This window comes from Myxine glutinosa, chromosome 1 (assembly GCF_964187855.1).
Source record: "Myxine glutinosa chromosome 1, kmMyxGlut1.1, whole genome shotgun sequence".
Lineage (NCBI taxonomy): Eukaryota > Metazoa > Chordata > Myxini > Myxiniformes > Myxinidae > Myxine > Myxine glutinosa.
The window spans coordinates 275,697,571-275,723,541 of NC_136261.1; the positions used below are offsets into that span (position 1 = coordinate 275,697,571).

Consider the following 25,971-nt stretch of genomic DNA (forward strand, 5'->3'; position numbering starts at 1 on the left):
CAGCCTGGGCACTGTAGGGGGGGGGGGGGGGGGGGAGATAACAGGCATTTTAAGGCCATTTTCCCTGCTGGAGCAGGGGTGAGCCATGCTGTACTTGTCTTGCTTTGTCCTTGCTGTACATTGTCCCATGACAATCTTCTCCATTTTTACCCTATTTTCTGCATCTCCCCTTATTAACCCCCTTGCCCGCATTTCTTATTCGACCATCTTTAGCCAAGTCTTTCTCGGTCTTCCCCGTCCTCTACTTCTCGGTCTTCCCCGTCCTCTACTTCCTTCTACATTCATTTCCATCGCTCTTCTCAACCAGTCACTTTCATCCTTCCTCAACACATGACCAAACCATCTCAAACTGTTTTTCTTCACAGCATCCATCACAGGCTCTATTCCCATCATCTTTCGCAATTCATCATTTGTCTTTCTCTCTCTCAACGATACTCCACACATCCACCGAACCATTCGCATTTCCACCCTTTACAGCCTTCGTTGCTGCTCTATGTTCATTACCCATGTCTCGCTCCCATGAATCATAACACCTCTCACACATGCAGCATACACCTTTCCCTTCAGCTTCAACGACACTCCGTTCCCGAAACTTCTTCCATGTACATCTCACTCTAGCAACCGTTGCCGAGTCTGATCCACCTTCTCCATTCAGCATGTCTCCTCGGTAGCAAAATGTTTTCACACCTTCCAGCTTCACGCCATCTCCAAGATCCAACTCAACATTTTCTCCATCTGCAGCTCCCTCTGTGCACACCTTACACTTGAACGTAGCTGCCATACTGGTTAATGACCCTCTCCAAACCACTACATTTTTGATGAACCCACTCAGCGCACATTGTACATTGAATGGAGTTTACTCCGACACCCTTCCTGCACACAGCACATGGCCACTGCCCAGTTCCCAAGGGGAGGGGGGGGGGGGGAATGCAACGCAATTCCACAATCGACCGAAAGAGAAAGGAATGTGCATGCCTGCGATGTCATGAAAAGAGCCACGAAGCTGCCTGGGCAACGTTTGCTAAAGGTCTAAACAATGATCGGACAAGAGTAATTTAATCTCCCATCCACAGCTTCAGAGTTGTGAATGAGAGATGAAAGCAAAACCGATCTAGGATTACATGTTGGTTTTTTTTTTGGTTTTTTTTTTACATTCTCTGCTATTGCACCTCTATACTTATATTCTCCGTTATTGGAGATGAGATGTTCAAGTTGTACATGATGGTATTTAGACCAGTTTATGCTTCTTTGTGTCTGTTCCATACACAGATGAAGATACTATTTGAGAATCAGACCAGCTATATGAGTAATTAAAAAGGAACTAAATGATTCATGAAATAATCAATATACAGTTTGTACTGGATGGACAAATCAACGCTGTCTGTCTGTCTGTCTCACCCTGAAACACAAAAACGCTCCTCAGGGAGAAAAAAAAGAAGAAAAAAAAAAGTAAAAGCTGCTTCATAAATTAATCCAAACTTCCAAGATTTTTTCCCCCTTTTTTATTTTATTGAAAATATTGAACACAGACAAAATGTTGAACACATGTGGTGGATAGGCAATAGACTGCTGCTTCGATCGCCCCTGAAAATATTTTTGTTTTCTTTCCTTTTAAGAAATATCTAACCTATAAATATACAAGTTCGGGGTCAGACTCCATTGCATCGAAGACACGATGTTTTAAACATTGAAATTACCCCTTGGTCGAGTGATTGGATCAGGGAGAAGGTGTTGGGTGGCAGAAAGATGACCTCAACATTGGGAAGGGCCACCTTCGGCACCTTGAGATGGTCAGGAGCGTTGTACAACAGCAAGAGGACCTTGAAGGAGAGGTTCTTTACTGCCAGGTACTTCTCCACTTGAGGGACAAAACAGTTGTATAACCAATCCCTAAAGATAGCAGCTGTTCACCACACCTTTCTGTTGGCTCTCCAAAATACGGGCAGAGTTTGCTCATTTTTGCCCTTGAGAGCACGATACTGCATCATCGGCTCAATCATGTGAAAGTCCCCTTTGGTGTTGGCACAGAGGAGATAAGATATCCGGTCCTCAGCAGCCCTGAACCCCGATGCTGTCCTCTCTCGCTTCGAGATGAAAATTCTCGTGGGCATTTTCTTCCAGATCAGGCCGGTGTCGTCTGCATTGAAGTTCTGCTCCGGCGGTGCATGTGCCTTCTCCTCGATGAGCTGTGCGAGTTAAGCAGGGAAAGTTGCAGCTGCCTCCTGGTCCACTGAGGCACTCTCGCCTGTGAGCTTTACATTCTGGAGACCGTACCGCTTCTCAAAGCGGTCAAACCATCCCTGCTAGCTCGTGCTTGCAGCACCACCCGAGCCAGCCAGATGATTGTACATGAGCTTTGCCTTTTCATGAATCAGAGGACCTCTTAAAGGCACGTTTTTCTGGGAATTGTCCTCTCCCCACATATTTAATGCCTTCTCCATTGCTTCGATGTATACATCCCTGACCTGGTTAACCACTTTGATGCTGGGTAATACTGCGCTTAAATACATACATTTGGAATGCGAGTACATCTAATTGCATACTAATGACGCATTGGAATGTATAAATTCCGTCTATTAATTATTTAACATACCAGCACACAAAAACGCACACAACCACATAAACGTCCTGGCGAGGGTCTGCAATCTCTGGTTGCTCTTTCATGTTATTAATTTTATGGTGCCAGGAGGCATGGAGACATCCTATGACTGGAAAATAAACATTTTCATGCTTAATCAACCTTGGAAAAGTGGCTCCTGCACTGCAGACCTAAAAGGGAAATATGGAAAATAACAAAGTCCCAACTGATTTCATGCAATCAGGAGATGTGGAAACAATTACCATTATTCCCAGACTCTTGCAGGCAGCACGGTAACTGGCCTGGTGTTCTGCAGAAAGTACACCACTCTCTGCCGCACGACGCTCGATATCCTGCTGCTGTTGTTGTCCACGACTGATCTGCTTCCGCAAGGATGGAACCTCATAGGACACATTCCGAGTCAGCAAGCTGGCCAGCTCCGCTGAATAACAACCCAAGGCATAGACACAAGAACAAAACAAGGTGATCTTTATTTTGCATTCCTATTACTTAACGAGGCCAAACTGGCACACAAACTTAATGGATTCCCAAGTGTTTAAACAATGGTTACTTGGCAACTCACTTCCACAACAATAAGGTTACTGTCTTGAAATTTTTTTATATATACAGGATGCTGAAAAATTGTTTGTTTATTGTTTATTGTTTATTGATTATTTATTGAAATTGATTCTTGATTGATTGATTGAAAATTGAGATTGATTGATTGATTATTGAAATAATTATTTATTGAAAAATTGTTTATTGTTGTTCTTTGGTGCAAAACAAAACATGATTACTCGTAAATGGATGTGACCGTTTCAACACGCACAGGCATCACGTGATACGCAACAGGGTGTGGTGCATCACGTGATATCGATAGGGGTGAGATTCGCTCACTGTGCTGCACGCGTTTGTCTTTGCATTAGTTCAGTTCATTGTGAATTAGACGCTCTAATATGACGGAGGATATCGTGAGACAGAAAAATTGCGCTGTACGTTTGTATTCTGTATCTGGAAATTCGGCTGAAGTTCACAGACAACTTGTCAAAGAATGTGGCACCGACGCAATTGACAGAAGAACCATCGGCAGAATAAACAAGCAGTTTGATGACACCGGCAGCATTCTTCCAAAACAGTCACCAGGTAGGCCTCGTACTGTTCAAACTGAGGAAAGCAGAGCGGTCATTCAACAACTTGACAGTAAAAAAAAAAAAATAACCACCTTTAGAGGCCATTTTTCCCCGCAAGCAGGGGTTGGCCTTTTTCGGGCACCGTGGTTGTTGTTGTTTTTTTGGTCCCCTTTTTGAAGCAATGTTTTACGGCCGGATGCCCTTCCTGACGCCAACCCTTTTTGCCGCCTTTAACGACAAGCAGGGAATTACCAGTGAACTGGTACTCAATTAGCCGACCTCGGAAGGATGACAGGCTGAGTCAACCCCCCTGGCGTTAATTCAGCAATCGACCGGGATTCGAACCCAGGATCCTAGGATCCTAAGCCGGCACCCGAGCCGCTAGCCCAACACCAGGGTTAAAGTAATACAGTAATACATCATAAATAGTCATCTAATAGTCTAATACATACAGTAATAAACTTGACAGTAATACATCGTGATTAACTCGTCGTTTATCAAACGTCACGAACATAAGCCGATCATCGATTCGAAGAACACTAAAAGACCTTAATGCGAAACCATACATACCCAGATTAATTCACCAACTATCTGAGGATGATTTTGACAGGTGTGGCATTGAGGCATGTGAGACATTGCTTGGGTTAATGGATATGGACAATGATTTGCAGAACAGGATCTTGTGGTCAGATGAATCCAAGTTTAATTTATCTGGTTCTGTAAATCATCATAATAGCGTGATATGGGCAGTAGACAACCCATTGTTGAGCAGTGGGTCTGCTCACTGCTGTTGAGCACAACGTCCAGTATAAAGCTAGTGTGTCTGTTTTGGCAGGCATTTCTTCTGGGGGCATTGTTGGACCAATATTTTTCGAAGAAAATGTGAATGCTGCAAATTACCTTATAATGTTGGAGCAGCATGTATTTCCACTCAATGATGGCCAAATGTGGTTCATGCATGATGGTGTGCCTGCTCATCATGCTGCCAGTATACGCCAGGCCCTTGATTTGAACTTTACAGACAAATGGATTGGCCGTCGTGGTCCGGTTGAATGGCTGCCACGTTGTTGTGATTTAACAACACCCTGCGATTTCTTCCTTTGGGGTTTCCTCAAACACAAATTGTATGCGAGGAATCCTACACCCTCAGAGACTTGAAACAATTCATCCGTAATGAGACTGCTGCCTTAACGACTGTTAGCTCTTTCACAAGCCTTGATTGAGTATACGAAAAAAAACAAAGAAAAAAAAAACATGCAGAACTACGTGTCAGAGTGCAGTTTGAACATTTGAAATGATCTGTTTCATGTATATTAGACTGATTTTGACTGTTTAATGAGTAATCATGTTTTGTTTTGCTCCAAAGAACAATAATAAACTTAGTTGTTTGTTGCAGGTATCGTTTTTCAAAATGTGCCCAGGGTTCTGGACCACCCTGCATATATATATATACACAGTCACGTGAAAAAGTAAGTACACCCCATGTAAAGTTTTGACTTTTTCAACATATTTCAACATACAGCTATTTGATCTTCATTTCAACAATATTGATACATAAAGGTGATATAATATAACAAATATCATGAAACATTTACATTTTGTAGTCCATTGTATAATTTCGATAAACATAAATGCAAATTTCGCATGTGGAAAAAGTAAGTACACCCTTGGCTCTAATAGGTGGTATTGTCCCCTTTGGCAGAAACAACCTCAAGTAGGCGTTTCTTAAAACTGTCTACCAGTCTGACATCGACTGGGAGAAATTTTTGCCCACTCCTCATGCAGAATTATTTCAACTGTGCGATGTTTGAGGGGTTTCTTGCATGCACAGCTCGTTTCAAATCCCCCCACAACATCTCGATGAGATTTAGATCCGGGCTTTGATTTGGCCATTCCAGAACCCTCCATTTCTTTATTTTCAGCCATTCCTTGGTGGATTTACTGGTATGTTTAGGGTCATTGTCATGTTGCAAGATCCACCTTCGGTTGAGCTTCAACTTTCCGACAGATGGCCTCACATTATCCTCAAGCACCCTCTGGTACAATGAAGAATTCATAGTGGATTATATGATGGTGAGCTGCCCAGGCCCTGATGCAGCAACGCTGCCCCAAACCATAATATTTCAACCACCATGCTTTACAGTTGGTATCAGGTTCTTGTGGTCAAATGCTGTCTTTGGTTTTCGCCAAACATGTCTTCTGGTACTGTGGCCAAATAGCTCTACCTTTGACTCATCTGTCCAGAGCACATTGTTCCAGAAGTGTTGGTCTTTGCCTCGGTGTTCATTTGCAAACTTTAGTCTTGCCCTGATGTTCTTTCTGGAGAGCAAAGGTTTCCTCCTGGCACACCTCCCATGTAGATCAAATTTGTGCAGCCTCTTTCTAATGGTGGACTCTGAATGTACTTTGACATCAACAGTGGCAAGAGCTACCTGTAGGTCCCGTGATTTCATTCTGGGGTTCTTAGAGAGTTCTTTCAGCATCTTGCGGTCTGCTCTCAGGCTGAACTTGCTGGGGTGGCCTGGCCTGAACAAGTTGGCAGTTGTTTGGAATCTTCTCCACTTGTAGATGATCTTCCGGACAGTCGAATGATTGATTTCAAATTGTTTGGAGATCTTTTTAAATCCCTTCCCAGACTCGTAGACATCTATAACCTTCTTTCTGAAGGCCTCAGAGAGCTCTTTTGATCTAGGCATGGTGATGCCGCACACTTCAACAACAGAGCAAACCAAACTAAATGTCTGACATTTAAATAAGATCGGATCCTCCATGATCCTCTCTAACGATGTTCTAATCATTTGCACCTGAGCTGGTGCACCTGATTCTAATTTTAGGTATTTGAAGTAGTGATAAATGTAGGGGTGTAGTTACTTTTTCCACATGCGAAATTTGCATTTATGTTTATTTAAATTATACAATGGACTACAAAATGTAAATTTATGTGCACATGAATCATGTGGATGTGCTCCCAATTATTTCCTACATTGTTTTTAAGTTCTCTATGAAAGGTCAAACAGATAAGGGGTATCAGTTAGACGTTTTAGCCACCCTTTGTCTCCTCCCTTCCAAGCTGCCGATGTAATAACTGATGCACTTTTTAACGGGTAATGCTCAAAAATGGGAACTTACCCAAATACGCATTTTCTTTCTCATACAAGCAAACAATCTCTTGCCAATCCTTGAAATAAAAATAACAATTTTTCATCAAACTTTGTCACAGCTCGGACCACATGGAAGACAGCTTGGTGAACTTGAAATAAAACACAACAGTGGAATTGATGCACATTGAGATTCGTTGAATTTCTCCTTTCCCAGTGCAGTCGCCCAATCATGTAAATTGATCTTTGTTTTTACCTTCATTCGTTGTGATGAATACCTCCCAAATATGTTCTTTGTTGACGCTTCTGTTGCTTTCAGTATTTCTACAATTTTGAGGCAGTGGAAATAATGAATATCTAAGGAAGGGGGCAGGTGGGAGAGAGCGGGACAGTGTTCCGATGCAATGATAATTTATGGTTAAGTTCTGGATCTATACGTAACACAACAGGCAAGTGAGTCTTACGAGAACCAGCCAGCAGCTCCCTGATCTCGTTGTGTTCGGGCATGTCCTGGATGGCATTACTGATCTTCTCTCGGATTTTTACTACTGCTGTCTGCCATTTGATGTTGCAATGTCTTCGATCAACGAGCCAGTCTGGGGTTATAATGCACAGCAAATCAACTAAGTACAACAAAGGGGAAATTTACAATATGCTCTTTCATTTTAAATGGAGAAGTTTATCATGTGAGTGGCATAACTAAAGAATATTGGAAAATTAAAGGATTGCAGTCAGAAAAACAAGCAAAGAGAGAGAGAAAAACTATCTGCTGTTCTATCTGAAGGCTAGAGCAGCCTCATCAAAGAGATTAACCCATGTGGTTTGCCTTTGTCTTTGCAGTGGTAGTTGGGTCGGAATTTGGCCAGGAATATGGAAATAACCTGATGATGCTCTGTGAAAAGCACTGCGGGTACTTGTCCACCATCTAATGGTAGTAAATGGGTGCCCAGCTTAATGACACTCCGAGTTACAGCACACTTTCTGATGCAATGCCCGGCCTGTGAAACACAAATCCGACAGTTTATAGTCGGGTCGGGAATCAAACTCAGATTAGACAGCTCAGAAGTTCGTGCGCTACTTCTTGCACCATCCTATCGGACAAAGAGGGAATAATAGATGCAAACAAGGAGGTTTGGGTTTAAATACCAGGCATAAGAAATGAATAAAAATAATTGCATTTAAACTTTAAATTTAGACTAATAAAATTGAGACTAATTAAAAAGAAAAATAATTAAATTGATATATGTGGGAAAATTACATGTCCCGACCAGGGATCGAACCCAGGTCCTCTGGAAAACCGTACCAGTGCTCCGCCATCTGAGCTATCTGGGTGACCCTGACTGAGCTTGCAGTTTCCCACACATATGATTGCCACTTTCTTTCCGTCAATGCTTCCGGGGCACTCGCTGCCAACCATAGGAGCACCAACGGCCTGCAGATGAGAGGGTCTTCCTCCAATGGGGGGGGACAAATCCATGTCCTCTATTATAAACACCACTGGGGCGTAGTGAAGAACCACTTTTAGAGGCCATTTTTTCCCCACAGAGCAGGGTTTGGCCTTTTTCGGGCACCGTGGTCCCCTTTTTTGAAGCAATGTTTTATGGCTGGATGCCCTTCCTGCCGCCAACCCTGTTAATCGCCTTTTGTGACACACAGGGAATTACCAGTGAACTGGTCCTCAATTTGCCGACCTCGGAAGGATGGCAGGCTGAGTCAACCACCCTGGTGTTAATTCAGCGATTGACCGGCATTCAAACCCAGGATCCTAGGATCCTAAGCCGGCACCCTAACCGCTAAGCCAACACCAGGCTGGGCGTAGTGAAGCAATTAGATTGATGAACAGGATTATAAATAATTAAATTGATTATAAAGATTATTTAAAAAATTTAATTACTTATAGCCCATGGGCTGGATAGACCCACCGTGCAACCCCCCAACCCCCCCCCCCGCCCCCCCCCCCCCCCCCAGATTCCTCACCCACTGGTATATTTTTGTCCATTAGGGTCTACTTGATGAAAAAAAAGATGTTAACAAGGAAAATGTAGGGATGGACTTTATGTTATCACCCTATTTTCATAGGTACCCCCTAGACGACATTTTGCGATTTTTGAATATTTCATTTAAGGGGGTATGCTTACTTTTTTGGCTCGTATGTCAGTATCAACAATCTGATCATTACAATTTATATATCATTTAAAAGGTAATTGAATTACCTCTCCAATGGTGTATTAATATTTCAGCTACCACCACTACTCATACATCTACAACCGTTCGAAGTGAATATATATCGACAAGTCTCATAAAACATCGAAAATATCCCCTCGTATACCAAAACATATTTTTATATATATATTTTAAACAGGTACACGCTATTAATGAGTATTTATAAGATGGAAACACATACAAGAAGATAATCAAAACATATTTTGACTTTCAGATTATTATAAGCCTCACGAAAATGTGAAAAACAAAGATGGCCGCCAAATCGTCATACGAAAATCTGTAAATTCTCATATTTTCCCTCTCAGATGAGATACATACATGAATGAAAGTTCCTTTTGTACGTTTTCAGACCCAAGGAATCCATTTCCACCAATGTGTTTAGAAAATAAGTACAACTTATCAAGATGGCAGCCATGTCCAATTGAAAATTGCTAAACATCAATTATGTTTTCACATTTTTGTACCATAGTGAAATTATCGTTACAACAATGAAAGGTTGTTTTGTACAGTTTGTGACCGAATCCTGTTTTTGTATCATTTCAGGTATATGTTCCATAACGATGTGTAGCCCGTGATCAAGATGAAACAGACTAAAAGACGCAAATGTGAACAAGAGCGTGGAGATGACCCTGTAGATCAGCCTGATATCTGTGTCATCCATTTCACAGACTCTTCGCTGGAAAACCTCACTTACCTTACACAAGAAAGACTCGACAAGCTTCAAGAGATTTGCAAAAAACGACTCTCACAAGCAGCAACGTCTCCGTATCGAATGCCCGATGTCTGTTCCCAGGTTCCAGACACACTCACAAGTCGGCATGGTTACCACCGTCACTGCTATCAAAGGTTCACCATGAACCTCAATCGCTTATGCGGAGCTTCCTCTGTAGATGAGCCCAGTACATCTCGATCTGGTACATCTCGGCCAACAAGACGTTCATCCGACGACACAGACAAAGTTATCTTCCAGCCTGACTGCATCTTCTGCAACAAGCAAGGACGAAAAAAGGTCAAGCAACATGGAAGCTGGACCACCGAGGCGACATGGAAGTTTGAGTTTGGCGGTGGGGAAAATGTCTTGAAAGTGGCAACGAAAAAGTCGGACGATGACATGTTGCGTCGCATCAAGGGATACGATCTATTTGCAAGTGAAGCCCGCTACCATCAGTCATGCCGAACCAAATATATCCAGGATCCGTCGAAAATTTGATGAGATACCCTATCACTCCAGTTCCATACAGCATGGGTACCGCAGACGGATTCCTGGCCAAGACAGAAAGCGAAGGGTCTGCAATATCTCCTGAAGGATACAGAAGATGTTCCATTACCAAGAGCTGATACCCTAATTATTCAAGATGGCAATGCCTTATTTCACACCTTGCAGGACATCCCAGGCAATTTCCAACAAATCGCTTACAGAATATATGATGCTGTGCCCAAGCAGAACGACATTGTATTCAGCACAGACATGTACAAAGCTCAATCGGTGAAGGGGATGGAACGTGAAAGACGAGGATGCGGAGACAAGTTGATTATCCGTGGACCACTGACAAAGAAACCCATCAATTGGAAGCTCTTCTTAATGAATGATCACAACAAAATACAACTGAGCCACGTTCTGAGTGACGTTTGGAGTGAGAACGAATTCGCTTCAAAACTGCTCCAGCATAAGATGGTTGTCGTAGTTGAAGGACATGCCTACATGTTGAGCTCAGATGATGGAAACACAATGAAAAGAACTGAAATTACTTCCCTGTATTCAACACAAGAGGAGACAGACACGCGAGTCATCATATACTGTCTCTATGCACAAGAGAGAGGATACCAGGTTGTACGTATCCGAAGTCCAGATAGCGATGTGTTCTTCATTGCTCTTCATCACGCTCCGACCCTAGATGTAACACTGCTATTCGACACAGGCTCTGGAAATAAAAAGCGGCTCATAAATGTCACAGATCTTGCACATGGCTATGGTCAGCAGTTCTGCACTGCCGTGATGGCCTTACATGCATTTACGCACTGTGATACCACCAGTGCCTTCAAGGACATTGGGAAAATACGGCCAATTAAAGTGCTCCAAAAGATGCCAGCATTCCAGTCTGTATTAGCGAGCCTTGGAGACGAATGGACTGTTCCTGAAGCTGTGTACACTGAATTGGAGGCATTCACGTGTGCTATCTACGGGAAACCCCGGTATAAGAAGGTAGACAACTTACGCTAAGGAGAAATGTGGCAGTCCTGATGGAGCAGTTAATCTCGGTCGGAATATTGACCTCAGCCAGCTTCCCCCTTGCGTAACAGTACTGCATCAGCATATTAGGTGAGTAAACTACCAGGTGGCCATCTGGAAGAGGGCACACGTTCCACAACCTGATGTCCCAAGTCCTGCAGACGGTAATGGTTGGAAAGTTGGAAAAGGTGACAAGCTTGAACCGGTGTGGTTTGAAGGAGACGCACTACCGGTCGACCGTGCGGATGTAGATAGTGATACCGACACCGAGGACTCAGATGATTCGGGTGCCTCCGATGAGGATGAAGATGAAGGAGTCGACGACTTCTCGCAAGACGATGATGACAGTGATGATGATGATGATGATGATGGCACTTAGCCAGCTGTTTCATGAAAGAGTTTGCTCCTTGATATTGCAAAAACATTGTTAATCAATTAGGAATACTTTCACAATATAATTATGTATATTATGTTTCTGCAGATGTGATTTACCATGTTACTGTCCACATTAATTACCTGGTCATTCAATTCAGTATTACCATAATGAAATAAGTCTTTGTATTTTGTTATTTGCCGTTCGGTAGTTGATCTGCCTTGGTTTTACCAATTTTTAGTTGTTATTGTGCATCGTCGACATGTTTTTAACCATAATATGATCCATTAAGGTGTCGACAGGGTTGTAAAACTTCCATATCACTCACTCACTCACTTTGTATTTTGTTTTGATTTCCGTGGGTGATTAAATATTGTATCCCCCGGACGAAAGTCGGGAACACCGTGATTTAGGGTTACGCGGCGTCCGAGAGATTTCCTTGCGACCGCTCTGCAGTCTGCAAATGTGAACATGGTGAATGGATTTTGATCATATTTGGTATTAATCAAGGTTATGAAAGGTTACGAAACATAGTTTTGTATTTGTTATTTTAGTACTGCATATTATTCTTATCAATTATCACCAATGTTTAGCAATTTTCAATTGGACATGGCTGCCATCTTGATAAGTTGTACTTATTTTCGAAACACATTGGTGGAAATGGATTCCTTGGGTCTGAAAACATACAAAAGGAACTTTCATTCACGTATGTATCTCATCTGAGAGGGAAAATATGAGAATTTACAGATTTTCGTATGACGATTTGGCGGCCATCTTGGTTTTTCACATTTTCTTGAGGCTTATAATAATCTGAAAGTCAAAATATGTTTTGATTATCTTCTTGTATGTGTTTCCATCTTATAAATACTCATTAATAGCGTGTACCTGTTTAAAAAATATATTTAAAAATATGTTTTGGTATACGAGGGGATATTTTCGATGTTTTATGAGACCTGTCGATATATATTCACTTCGAACGGTTGTAGATGTATGAGTAGTGGTGGTAGCTGAAATATTAATACACCATTGGAGAGGTAATTCAATTACCTTTTAAATGATATATAAATTGTAATGATCAGATTGTTGATACTGACATACGAGCCAAAAAAGTAACCATGCCCCCTTAAATTAAATATTCAAAAATCGCAAAATGTCGTCGAGGGGGTACCTATGAAAATAGGGTGATAACATAAAGTCCATCCCTACATTTTCCTTGTTAACATCTTTTTTTTCATCAAGGAGACCCTAATGGACAAAAATATACCAGTGGGTGAGGAATGTGGGGGTGCACGGTGGGTCTATCCAGCCCATGGACTATAGGTTTAGCCCGGACGGACGGACGGACGGACAACCCGAAAACATAATGCCTCCGGCGACGTTGTCAGCAGAGGCATAAAAAAGAAAACTTTTTACGTCCAATTGTTGTTCAATCACAAAAGGAAGTTTACTTGGTTTCCATGTACCTCATGTTAGGCTTGTACTTTAGTTATTACTGTCCAGAATTATTTGGCAGTAATTTGTATCCCCAAAAAGTGTGTGGTATTCCATAGATCCATGGTTTTCTAATGCCGTGTGTGTCTGTGTATGTCTGTCTACATACTTTCTCTTTAAAAATGGTTTTCTCTGCAACAGCTTTTTCCGATCGATGCAAAACTTTAAACATCAGAGGGACTCCCCATGGATAATATTTTATTGTTAACTGACATCACAGATCACATGATATAGCAGCCGTATTGGATTAAAGGAAAAAAATTGGACATAATTTTCTCCAACACAGCTCAACAAAAAAAATTGAAACTTGGCATATCCTCATGGGTTATAATGGGTGATAACGATGACATCATTGGTGAAGTGGTATTCCAGCCATAATTGGTTAAATTGAAATCGTTATCCAAAAAATCTGGAACTTCATATATCTTATCTAGATGACCAGCCAGATGTGAGTGAAGAATTTCATTTATGATGTTCATAACCAATGCAAAGAAACTATGTGACATAATAGGGTGGTGGGCCACAATAGCATAATAGGGCGGTGGGCCACAATAGCATAATATGGCGGTGGGCCACAATAGCATAATATGGCGGTGGGCCACAATAGCATAATAGGGCGGTGGGCCACAATAGCATAATAGGGCGGTGGGCCACAATAGCATAATAGGGCGGTGGGCCACAATAGCATAATAGGGCAGTGGGTCACAATATGGGCCACAATAGCAGTGGGCCATAATAGTAGCATATTCAATTAACGATGGTATTTTTATTCAGACTGAACGCGCGAGGCAAGACTATGTGCTCTACGAGTGCCAATTTAGGTTTTTTTTAAAGTTGTTACAGATCTGTAGACTTCACTGGGTACGTTGGGAGGCTATTCCAATCATCAATCACTCTTTGGCTAAAGAAACTGCTTGTGAGAGGTAGTCTACATCTGTGCTTAAACACCATCATCAGATGACCACTGGTGGTAGAGTTGGATGATGCAGAGTGAAGAAGTAGTGGAGATTGATTCTGCCCAATCCTCCCATGATCAAGAAAACTTGAATCATGTCACTTTGTCTGCGTCTGTGGCATGGCGAGTACATATTCAGGTGTCTCTGTCTCTCTTGGTAGTCGGGACTACTTTGGTTACCCTTCTCAGTACCTTTGCCAATTTGGTGCCCTCAGCTGCGAATCATGGATGCCATGCCAAGTTGCCATACTCCAAGATGGGTTGGATCAGAGACTTGAACATCAATGGCAGTATACCTTCATCCAACATTGTGAAGGTACGTTTTATCAGCCCTGATATCTGGTTCACCTTGGTGACTGTCAAAGAGACGTGACTGTGGAAAGTTTCATTCCTGTCAATTGTGATACCAATATCCTTTTCTACAACGACGTTTTCAAGCCCAACTCAATTCATCTTGTAACTTGTTTATAGTATCTTTCCCAAGATGAGGAATCTTGCATTTATCTCAGATGAAAGGAAGTTCTCATGGCTGAGACCAATCCACGACTAGGTCATCCTGAATGGATGAAGTCATTACAGGTGTTAGTTGGGCAGTACATTTTAGTATTATCGATATAGAGCTGTACATGTTTGTGATCATGGTCCGTAGATTTTGATTAAACAACAAGAAAAGTAGTAGTCCCAAACAAGCTACTTCGCAGGATTTCAATTCATACTTTTTCCAATCTGACAATTATATATTTACCACTATATGTTGTACTCTGACAAAAAGCTTTTATCCATTTTGAGAGAGCATCTCTGATTCCTCGGACATATATTCTTCACATGCCTTTGTTGAGGGGAAAAAAATGAAAGTCCTTGCAAAAGTCCAGAAAGAGGACATCGATTCACTTGTCTTCTTCATCTGGCATTGCTATCTAACATTCCAGCTCTCAAGGAAACTGGATGGCACAAGAGTGGCCCTTTATGAAGCCGTGGGCTGGCAGGATATCCTGGAGATATGTGCACTCGACCCCTGAGCTGTTTTGGCTGGGTTTTAATCTCAACCCAGCTATAAACTGTAATTCTGGTCTTTCGCAGACAGGGTTAGGCATCATTGTGTGTGCCGTTCCTCGGATGAACGTCAAACTGAGTGTCATGTCTGCCGGCATTCGTTTGTGGACAATAAAGATGCCATGGTGTCATTTGCGAAGAGTAGGTGAGGTATCGCCGGCATCCTCGTAAAATTTCGAATTCCTGCTCTCACCTATATGGATGGGACAGTGGGTGCATCAGCGGCACTCCTGCGCCTCTGCAAGAATTGATGCTAACACACAGCCATGTGCTGTATATAAACGACGCCATGCGAAGCAGTGTTGGACATCTGTGAAACTTTCCAAGTCAACCATGTCTCTCTTGGTGGTAGAGAAAGTGCACTATTACAATGTCACTCCCTCTGTAATGAGGTCACTTCCGAGTCAATTGACATTTGGCGCCCCGGCATAGTGTTGTGCAAGTGGCATTCAGACAGGGCCGCAGGAGTCATCAGGTGACCATCAGGACCGATGCAGTGCGGAGCATTTCTCCAGAAGCTGCCCAAGGAGGTGGTCTCCCGGTCAAATTTCATTCGTTGTCCTGGCTGCAGCCCCACAGTCAACAGCATCGCCATTGCCGGATTCTGACTTGGAGGCATTCAGCCATAATCCCTTAGCAGGGGGTGCTTAAAGCCACTGGCTGCTCAGCCAGATGCACGTGTCAAGTGTCTGAACCTGCGCAGTTCCTCTCGTACTGAGTGGGGTTGCTGTTCCAATGACAAAAGCATCAGTAAGGTAACAACACTAACCTGTCTCATGATGGTCTAAACGTAGTCACGAGTCACCATGACAGCATCTCTCTTGGAGATTCAAGAACCTCAGAAAGTTGGTCAGGCTTATCGGTCGGTAATTGCCTGGTGACTTATTGCAGCCCATTGTGTGAACGGCATCGATCCCTGGTGTTGGGCTAGTGGCTAGGGTGCCGGCTAAGGATCCTAGGATCCTGGGTTCGAATCCTGGTCAATCGCTGAATTAACGCCAGGGGGGTTGACTCAGCCTGTCATCCTTCCGAGGTCGGCAAATTGAGTACCAGTTCACTGGTAATTCCCTGCTTGTCGTTAAAGGCGGCAAAAAGGGTTGGCGTCAGGAAGGGCATCCGGCCGTAAAACATTGCTTCAAAAAGGGGACCGAAAAACAACAACAACCACAGTTCCCGAAAAAGGCCAACCCCCGCTTGCGGGGAAAAATGGCCTCTAAAGGTGGTTTTTTTTATTGTGTGAACGGCAGTCACCAATTGCAAATACCGTACTGTTCTCAAAGAAATGTTTGATGGACACTGAGCTCCTAACAATAATTCAGACAAGTACAGATAGATACATTCAAAGTACACCGCCCCCATGCCAAATAATTAAATATCCTCCAGCGCGGCATTGCCGGGGCGCCTCTGGCGCCTGGCAATACCGCCGTGCAGCTCATCGAGACTGTATTTGGAGAGATGCACAAAAATTGATTGAGTAATTGCATAATTAAAATCAAGAAAAGATTATCATAAAATATTTTGTTAATCAATTGGCTAATAGCATAACTAAACCAGTAGTGCTTCATCCGAAGATGTATCTTTTAGAAATTTTATTAAATAAGGCATTAATAAAATAAAATAAAAATTAATTGATTAATCAATAAATAATGAATCGATTAAGTGATTAATCAATAAATCAAAAATATCCATTGTAGCCACATCACTTGGTCACCGTCATGTCCAAGTATGAGCTTCATAGCTCAAAAGGTCCATGTGATATTGCCCAGATGAGAAAGAAAATAAATAATTAATAATGAAAATAAATAAATAATAATCATAAAAATTGAAATAATTAATCAATTCGCTAATATAACACATAAACCACCACCATTTCATCAGAATCAGTAACTTTAAAAAAAAAACATTTAGTCATTAATCGAATAATTAATCGATTAATTGATTGATTGATTTATCAATAGATAAAAAAATAGCCTTTGCAGCCAAATCACTTGGTCATTGGCATGTCCTAATATCAGCTTCCTATCTCAAAAGGTGCCTGAGATAATGGACAGAAGAGAAAGGAAATGTATAAGTACTTAATTAATCGCTAATAATTAAATAACTCATCAATTAATTGATTAATCAAAAAACAAAAAATACCGTTTTTGACAAAGTACTTGCTCACTATTGTGCCAAAATTCCAGCTTCCTAGCTCAAAGAATGGCTGAAATATCGCCTGGCCAAACAAGAAAGAAAACAAACAAACAAGGAAACAAACAAGAAAACAACCAGAGTGAAAACTGAGTACTCCCTTTCAGCGTGCGTCATTGCCGAGCCCCCTTCGGTGCCCGGCAATGACGTTATGCAGCGCCTGGTGATGGTTGCATGAGGATGACTGGAACAGTCTTCCACAGGAAGTAGTTGAAGCGAAGACGACAAATTAATTTAAGTAAAGTCTAAATTAGACAAGCACTGGTGGAAAGAGCGCTTCCACCTTCCATAAGTCTGCTCTTCTCCAGCATGTGAACACAGTATTATAGTACAACGATTAAATTACAACGATAAAAAGACCAGGGTAGTACAGGATCACCTTCTTCCCCAAATCCGATGATAATGATGGCAATGAATGATGACAATGATGATGAATATGATGATGATGGCAATGATGGTAATGACGACAATGATGATGAATATGAATATGATGGCAATGAATGATCACAATGACGACAATGATGATGAATATGATGATGATGGCAATGATGGTAATGACGACAATGATGACGAATATGATGATGATGGCAATGAATGATCACAATGATGACAATGATTATGAATATGATGATGGCAATGATGGTAATGACGACAATGATGACGAATATGATGATGATGGCAATGAATGATCACAATGATGACAATGATGATGAATATGATGATGATGGCAATGACGGTAATGACGACAATGATGACGAATATGATGATGATGGCAATGAATGATCACAATGATGACAATGATTATGAATATGATGATGGCAATGATGGTAATGACGACGATGATGGCAATGATGATAATGATGACAATGATGATGAATATGATGATGATGACAATGAATGATCACAATGATGACGAATATGATGATGATGAATGATCACAATGACGACAATGATGAGGAATATGATGATGATGGCAATGATGATAATGATGACGATGATGATGAATATGATGATGATGACAATGAATGATCACAATGATGGCAATAATGATGAATATGATGATGATGGCAATGAATGATCACAATGACGACAATGATAAGGAATATGATGATGATGGCAATGATGATAATGACGACAATGATGATGAATATGATGATGATGGCAATGATGATAATGACGACAATGATGATGAATATGATGATGATGGCAATGAATGATCACAATGATGATAATCATGATGAATATGATGATGATGGCAATGAGTGATCACATTGATGACAATGATGATGAATATGATGATAATAATGACAATGATGATGAATATGACGATGATGGCAATGATAATGACGACAATGGTGATGAATATGATGATGATGCCAATAATGATGAGACAATGGTTATGATGATGATGGCAATGATAATGATGACAATGATGATGAATATGATGATGCTGGCAATGATGATAATGCCAACAATGAAGATGAATATGATGATGATGGCAATGAATGATCACAATGACGACAATGATGATGATAATGACAATGATGTTGAATATGATGATGATGGCAAGATGATAATGACAACAATGATGATGAATATGATGATGATGGCAGTGAATGATCACAATGACAACAATGATGATAAATATGATGATGGCAATGATGATAATGAGGACAATGAGGATGACTATGATGGCATTGATGACAATGATTATGATAATGATGACTGATGATGATGGCATTGATGACAATGATTATGATGATGATGGCAATGATGATAATGATGACAATGATGATGCTGATGGCAATGATGATAATGCCAACAATGAATATGAATATGATGGCAATGAATGATCACAATGATGATGGCAATGATGATTGATATGATGATGTTGGCAATGATGATAATGACGACAATGATGTTGAATATGATGATGATGGCAAGATGATAATGACAACAATGATGATGAATATGATGATGATGGCAGTGAATGATCACAATGACAACAATGATGATAAATATGATGATGGCAATGATGATAATGACAATGAGGATGACTATGATGATGGCATTGATGACAATGATTATGATAATGATGAAGATGATGATAATGATGAAGATGATGATTGACGATGGCAATGATGATAATGCCAACAATGAATATGAATATGATGGCAATGAATGATCACAATGACAAATATGATAATGATGGCAATGAATGATCACAATGACGACAATGATGATGAATATGATGATGGCAATGAATGATCACAATGACGACAATGATGATTAATATGATGATGGCAATGATGATAATGACGACAATGATGTTGAATATGATGATGATGGCAAGATGATAATGACAACAATGATGATGAATATGATGATTATGGCAGTGAATGATCACAATGACGATAAATATGATGATGATAATGACGACAATGATGATGAATATGATGATAATGACAATGAAGATGAATATGATGATGATGGAAATGATGATAATGACGACATTGATGATTTATATGATGATGATGGCAATGAATGATCACAATGACGACAATTATGATGAATATGATGATGATGGCAAGATGATCATGACAACAATGATGATGAATATGATGATGATGGCAATGATGATAATGATGACAATTATGCTGAATATGATGGCAATGATGATAATGATGACAATGAAGATGAATATGATGATGATGATGGCAATGAATGATCATAATGGCGACAATGTTGATGAATATGATGATGATGACGGCAGTGATGAATATGATTGCAATGAATGATCACAAGGATGACAATGATGATGACGATCACAATGACGACAATGATGATAATGGCGACAATGTTGATGATGATAATGATGATTAAAATGATGATGATGGCAATGAATGATCACAATGACGACAATGATGATGAATATGATGATGATGGCAATGATTATAATGGCGACAATGTTGATGAATATGATGATGATGATGATAATGATGATGATTAAAATGATGATGGCAATGAATGATCACAATGACGACAATGATGATGAATATGATGATGACGGCAGTGATGAATATGATGATGATGGCAATGAATGATCACAAGGATGATGATGATGATGGCAATGATGATGACGATCACAATGACGACAATGATGATGAACATGATGATGATGGCAATGATGGCAATGATGATAATGGTGACAATGTTGATGAATATGATAATGATAATGATGATTAAAATGATGATGCTGGCAATGAATGATCACAATGACGACAATGATGATGATGGCAGTGATGAATATGATGATGATGGCAATGAATGATCACAAGGATGACAATGATGATGATGATGATGGCAATGATGATGACGATCACAATGACGACAATGATGATGACAATACTGACATGATGACGATGACAATGATGAAGAAAATGATGATGACAATACTGACATGATGACGATGACAATGATGATGAAAATGATGATGACTATGACGATGATGACAATGATGATGAAAATAATATTAATAATGATAATGATGATGACAATGATCAAAATGATGGCAATGATGATAAATATGATGATACTGACAATGACAACAATGATTATGACATTATGACAATTATGACACTGATGATGACGATAACGGCAGGTGCAACGCTCAGGTAATCAAAGATAACAGATCAGTTCTATATAAATAATGGGTGTGAGCATTCATCTAATGGCAAGATTTTCAAACAGCATGTATAAAGACTAAAGTTCATCATCGTGTTTAGTGCTTACCCAAGAGCTTGCTGGTGTGTATGTCTATCGGAAGATTTTGATAGTCCTGTTTATAGGGACCAGAAAGGTAACATTTAACAATTACAGTGCACGTGTACTATTGACGTAAACACTCATTTACAACTACAACAGCTATGGCATATGCGTCCTCCAAAATTAATATGTACCTATTAAAAATGTAACCAATGTAATTGTAACGATCATACCAACCTGCATTCTCTCATTCCGAGCAACAGCAAAAAATACAGTACACTATTCAGTATTGATTTTGCTTCATTGACGTGTTCAAACTATACTGTAAAATATTATTTTTTTTCCATAATTTTTAATACCCTTTTACTCCAAGGATAAAATTGAACTCGTTAGTAAACAAAAAAAGAGCAGAAACATTTTATCTTAAAAGAAGCCATCTTTGCGAACAGCGCGATGCCTATACACCGCTTATACTCTTACACTCGAAAGAAACTTGGACATAAAATGAGAAATCAAATGCTTTAAACTTTTTTGTAAGTCTGTGATAGTATTTGACTACTTTCTTTGGCCTTGAATGCTTACTTATACACCTCACCAATGCATGCTTAATCTCATTAAATCAAATACATTTTTCAACGTCTCTTTTAAATAAATTCCAATGTTTAATCCCTCAATCCTTTAATCTCTCTTATTCTCTTTCAGGGGTTAAAACATTAATAATAAGCAATGATGATACGTAATACGTTTCTGGTTAACTTCAATAACGTATTTAATAGCCGCGTCACATACACCGCCCATGTTGAAAATAACTGTACGACATTAAATTTGTCTATTTCGGTCCCTTTCGATGATCACACGAATCCCTTGTATTAATTAACTTCTGAATTTATGAACCCGCTGTGATGCTATCTGTCTGGGTCGGGATGTTTAGGCCGTCGATACTGATACTGATAGGCGCCCGCGGAACTACGTAACTTCCGGTGAGCGCACCCTTCGCGACAACAGTCACGTGATGGATACGTTGAAAACAAACCACAAAAGGCACGTGTTGCAGCTTACTTCCGGTAGTCTCGCTCTCACCTATAGGTTGTTGAGGTTTGTGGCGGCAATCGAAGCCGAATAAAGTTCTGCGTTTTCCGTGATACTCGCCATGAGTCGAAATCTCTCCAACCGCGACCATGAGCCCAAAGGCCGAGCTATCTCCACGGCGGACTCGCATACAGGGACCGGTGACGGTATAACGGATGATGACTTCAAGTTCAGCATCATTAACGTTTACAGTCTTCGATCGAGGACGGATCAGGGAGACGGGCGACAACACGGTGAGTGGTGGTGACGTCACAACTGCTGTTTCTCGAGATTTGTTGAAAGGCGGTAAAGTTCACTCTATCTATATCGAATCTGATTCGTGGAGTTCTGCATGTTAGTGTATTGAGGCCTACACTGCCTATCCGATGTGTTTGCTCATGGTACGAAATTACAGGGACGGAGTACAACTGCAATACCAGCATTAACCCAACTCAAGCCTGGGATGACCTGTGGCGGCTATAGTCTATACTTTTAAACGAAGAAACGTTGAGTGGTTTAGGCTTACGTTGGGAATGTGTTCCACACGCCTGGACGTGTAGGAATAACAGGCGACTCTTTCGGAGAGCAATCGGATGTATTTAAATGTCGGCGGACAAACGTACAGGCCCCAATTGCAAGGCACCTCCTTTCCCAGCATGTATTGCCCGGTACCACCTCAAGCATCACCCTCAGTGCCGCCTGTTGGTTATACTTATAGCAACAACAATTAATCAAAGGGAGGCGCAAAGCGGCCCTTCCTTTATATAAGGGATCGTTTCTCTGTATGCAGCTTTTACATGCTAAAGGGGTGCCCTACATCCGGCAAATAAAACACATTTACTTATTCATGCAGGTGTATGAATCTAATTGGCACCCCTTTATATGAACTTCTCTAGAGCATTACTTGGTTCCTCCTCAGAACACAAGGGTAGTCCAGCATGCACACGAGATTTTTTGAATGCTCCTTATTTTGTATTGTTTGGCATTTTCTACCAGCTACGGAATGTCCCTTCTTTTCTATACTTTGTCACAGGGCACATACCATTATATAAAGGGACCTTTTCTATGCCCCTGGAATTTTACCCAAGAATATATATAAACAATAATATAAATATAAATCATAAACAACAATAACAACACTACATGTAACAGTATCTAAATCCAAATACAGACTATCTCATTGCCATTGGAAGGAAACATTAACCACCAATGATGAGGTATCTGGTATTATTGCTGGATTGAGAGCTCAGATTTAAGAGCCATATGCTGTATTGTAAAGAATACCCAGCGGGAAAGAAGCAATGAGAGATCATTTAAATATATGGTTGATGGCTAAGAGTTTGATGTGGTGGCCCATGCTGGATTGGACTGATGCATAGTAGTTGCTTGCAGTGACCAAGCACGACCCACTGGTACTTTGTACAGGTAATCACATTCTAATTATACATACTTTATGGAGGTATTCTGTTGAAAAAAGAAACTAACGCGTAATACTGTCTACCACCAGGTGGCGTTTGTGGTTGACATTAGCACATTGTGTAGACAGACAGACGGGCAGACATACAAACCAACGGACCCAGATACAATACCCTCTCTTCTGGTGAGTGGCGAGGGTAACTAGCAAAAGCAAGAACTAAAAGCCATTTTGGTGTAAAGAGAGGTGGTGAGGAAGCAAAAGGCAACACGTACGTTGGAACTCTGGAGGCGTAAGTAATTCAATGAGATGTTCATGTAGGAAGCGTCAAGGTAACGTGACTTGCAGTGGCTTGTGTTGTCTTGATCCGTGTGACCTGGTTTTTCACGCAATGTACTGTAAATGGTTCCAACGTTTTTTATTTCTGCTATTTTTATTCCCCCCAACATTCTCCAAATGTAAGAGCTTGTCCATAAATTGTATGCAGGGCAATGACATTGGAGACCGATGTGTGTTTAGATTTTTTTTAAATGGGACCACAGACTACATTAAGTTGGCAGGATACATTAAGGGTTTGAACCAGTGATACATAATTATAAAGCAAGTGGCCATGCTGGAACAACTACCTAAGAGTGGAAACTACGAACTACGTGTGGAAACTACGAACTACGAGTGGGAAGCATCTCAAAATGCAAAGCCCATCCGCATCCGCTTTGTACTCAAACAAAATTTGACAAACAGCAAAAAAAAAAAAAAAAAAAAATGTCCAAAGTATTAATTATTCTTCTCCATATATTCTCATCATAAAAGTTTGTCGAAAATTTGATGACAAAACCTCAAAATGTAAATAAAGAAAACACGGAAGCTATATCTTTTAACGGCCGTATCGAGCTGTGCGGCAGATGAGCTTATAAGGCCCATTTGTACTCGCTGTGACTTTGCCCTTTGACATTTTGACCCAATTATTAATGTGTTCTCCATATTCTCAAAATAACGGTTTGTTGAAAATTTGTTGACAAAACCTCAAATGGTAAAAAAAGGTTATGCCCTTGGACAGACATTGACATGCACACACACACGCGATTGCAAAACAAGATCTCCCGCTGCGCGACGGACGTGCAATCGGGCCAACTTGTCATTGCTTATGTACTGTGTGTATAAGAATTCCTTTGCTCGCTTGTTAAAACAGCACTTTTTGGCATTCATGAAATTTATGAGATTTAGAATTTTTGATGAATTTTCCTGGTATTTTCAGATGAACCAGATGTTAAAAAATACTTCAGTTCATTGTCTTTGCCTCTGAACTGTAGTTGTAATTTAATTTTGGAAGTAATATTACCGAGCACGACGTTAACAGCCTGTGGGTCTGTCTGCATGCAATGACATTTATGGCCAGTTTTTTTTGTTTGTTTTTTAAACCTGAACTTGTATTTAAACTTTGAAATGATTGATCTATCTATGGCAGCATCACAAATTATTCTTTTTAAAAAGCCCTCCAAATGATAACATTTGAATTCCTTATCTAGCCTTTGTTTTCCTATCATAAGACTACTTGATTATGAAGTTATTTTATCTTTAATATGCCGAATGGAGAATTAACAAGCATTCTGAGTATTGCGCTGCAATGCATGTCGCCTACCTGTCGTCGTCCGGAAAACTGTTGGAGAAATTACCAAAGTTCAAAGTGCCATAACTTTGTCAAAAATGATCGAAACCTCGTGAAGTTCGAACTTGATCTGTAACTTATGAGGAAACCATGTACCAAGTTTGAAATCATTAGCATGAAGAGTTTAGAAAAAAAGTCTGGAAAACTGTTCTTTGCGTGACGGACTGACGGACTGACGGACTGACAGACTGACGGACGGAGTGCAAAACTATAGTCCCCTCCGATGTACACCGGTAGGGGACTAATACAAGTGAAGAACAGGAAGTTTGTGATCTCACAGAGTCCTTGTGCACTTTTTAGCTGCTTTTAGCTGTATAATTAAAAAAAAAAAATCCTGTCCCTCAGATGGACGCAAAGCTAGATGAGCTGGCTACTAGCATTCATTGGTGGTCAAAGATCCCACGGTCCCACAATCCCATACCTTTGCAAAGAGTAGGCTCCTTATTTGCCAGCACCCTGAACAAATGACATAACTCCTGTTTGAATGTGCAGGGGCACTGCATCAACCGTACAGCTGCACCTTAGTAATTATGCAAGCAGAAGGCTGAATGTGTATTTGAATTCCAGTCAAATCTGGAATTTGCTTCTGTAAGTTTTTCTTAAGGAATGTTCCGTTTATTTTGAAAGCTGGCTTTCTTTCTTCAGATGAAATTGCAAAGGTGAAGAAAGAACCTGGATTTGATTATTCTTATTCTGAAGGAAACGTATAATAATAGCAACTGTAAAAACCAAATTGG

At 40.6% G+C, this 25,971-nt stretch overlaps 2 protein-coding genes across 5 annotated transcripts in view; one reads left to right on the plus strand and one right to left on the minus strand.

Annotated features, from left to right (window-relative positions):
* The window catches only part of CDK5RAP3 (CDK5 regulatory subunit associated protein 3), a 34,908-nt gene extending 13,381 nt beyond the window's left edge, over nucleotides 1-21,527 (minus strand). Inside the window, exons 1-6 of one of the 3 annotated variants that reach the window (XM_068099120.2) lie at nucleotides 21,324-21,527; nucleotides 21,114-21,159; nucleotides 7,271-7,402; nucleotides 7,063-7,163; nucleotides 6,838-6,886; nucleotides 2,842-3,020 (exon numbers count right to left, since the gene is read on the minus strand). In XM_068099120.2, the coding sequence (XP_067955221.2) occupies nucleotides 2,842-3,020; nucleotides 6,838-6,886; nucleotides 7,063-7,163; nucleotides 7,271-7,402; nucleotides 21,114-21,159; nucleotides 21,324-21,329 (513 nt within the window). In that variant the 5' untranslated portion in view covers nucleotides 21,330-21,527. The remainder of the gene's footprint in view (nucleotides 1-2,841; nucleotides 3,021-6,837; nucleotides 6,887-7,062; nucleotides 7,164-7,270; nucleotides 7,403-21,113; nucleotides 21,160-21,323) is intronic. The other 2 variants (XM_068099123.2, XM_068099124.2) reach the window with 2 other exon arrangements.
* Nucleotides 21,528-22,059: 532 nt separating this feature from the next.
* Nucleotides 22,060-25,971, plus strand: part of LOC137413673 (uncharacterized) — a 90,311-nt gene continuing 86,399 nt past the window's right edge. The window contains exon 1 of one of the 2 annotated variants that reach the window (XM_068099118.2): nucleotides 22,060-22,408. In XM_068099118.2, the coding sequence (XP_067955219.2) occupies nucleotides 22,237-22,408 (172 nt within the window). In that variant the 5' untranslated portion in view covers nucleotides 22,060-22,236. The remainder of the gene's footprint in view (nucleotides 22,409-25,971) is intronic. The other variant, XM_078765921.1, reaches the window with a different exon arrangement.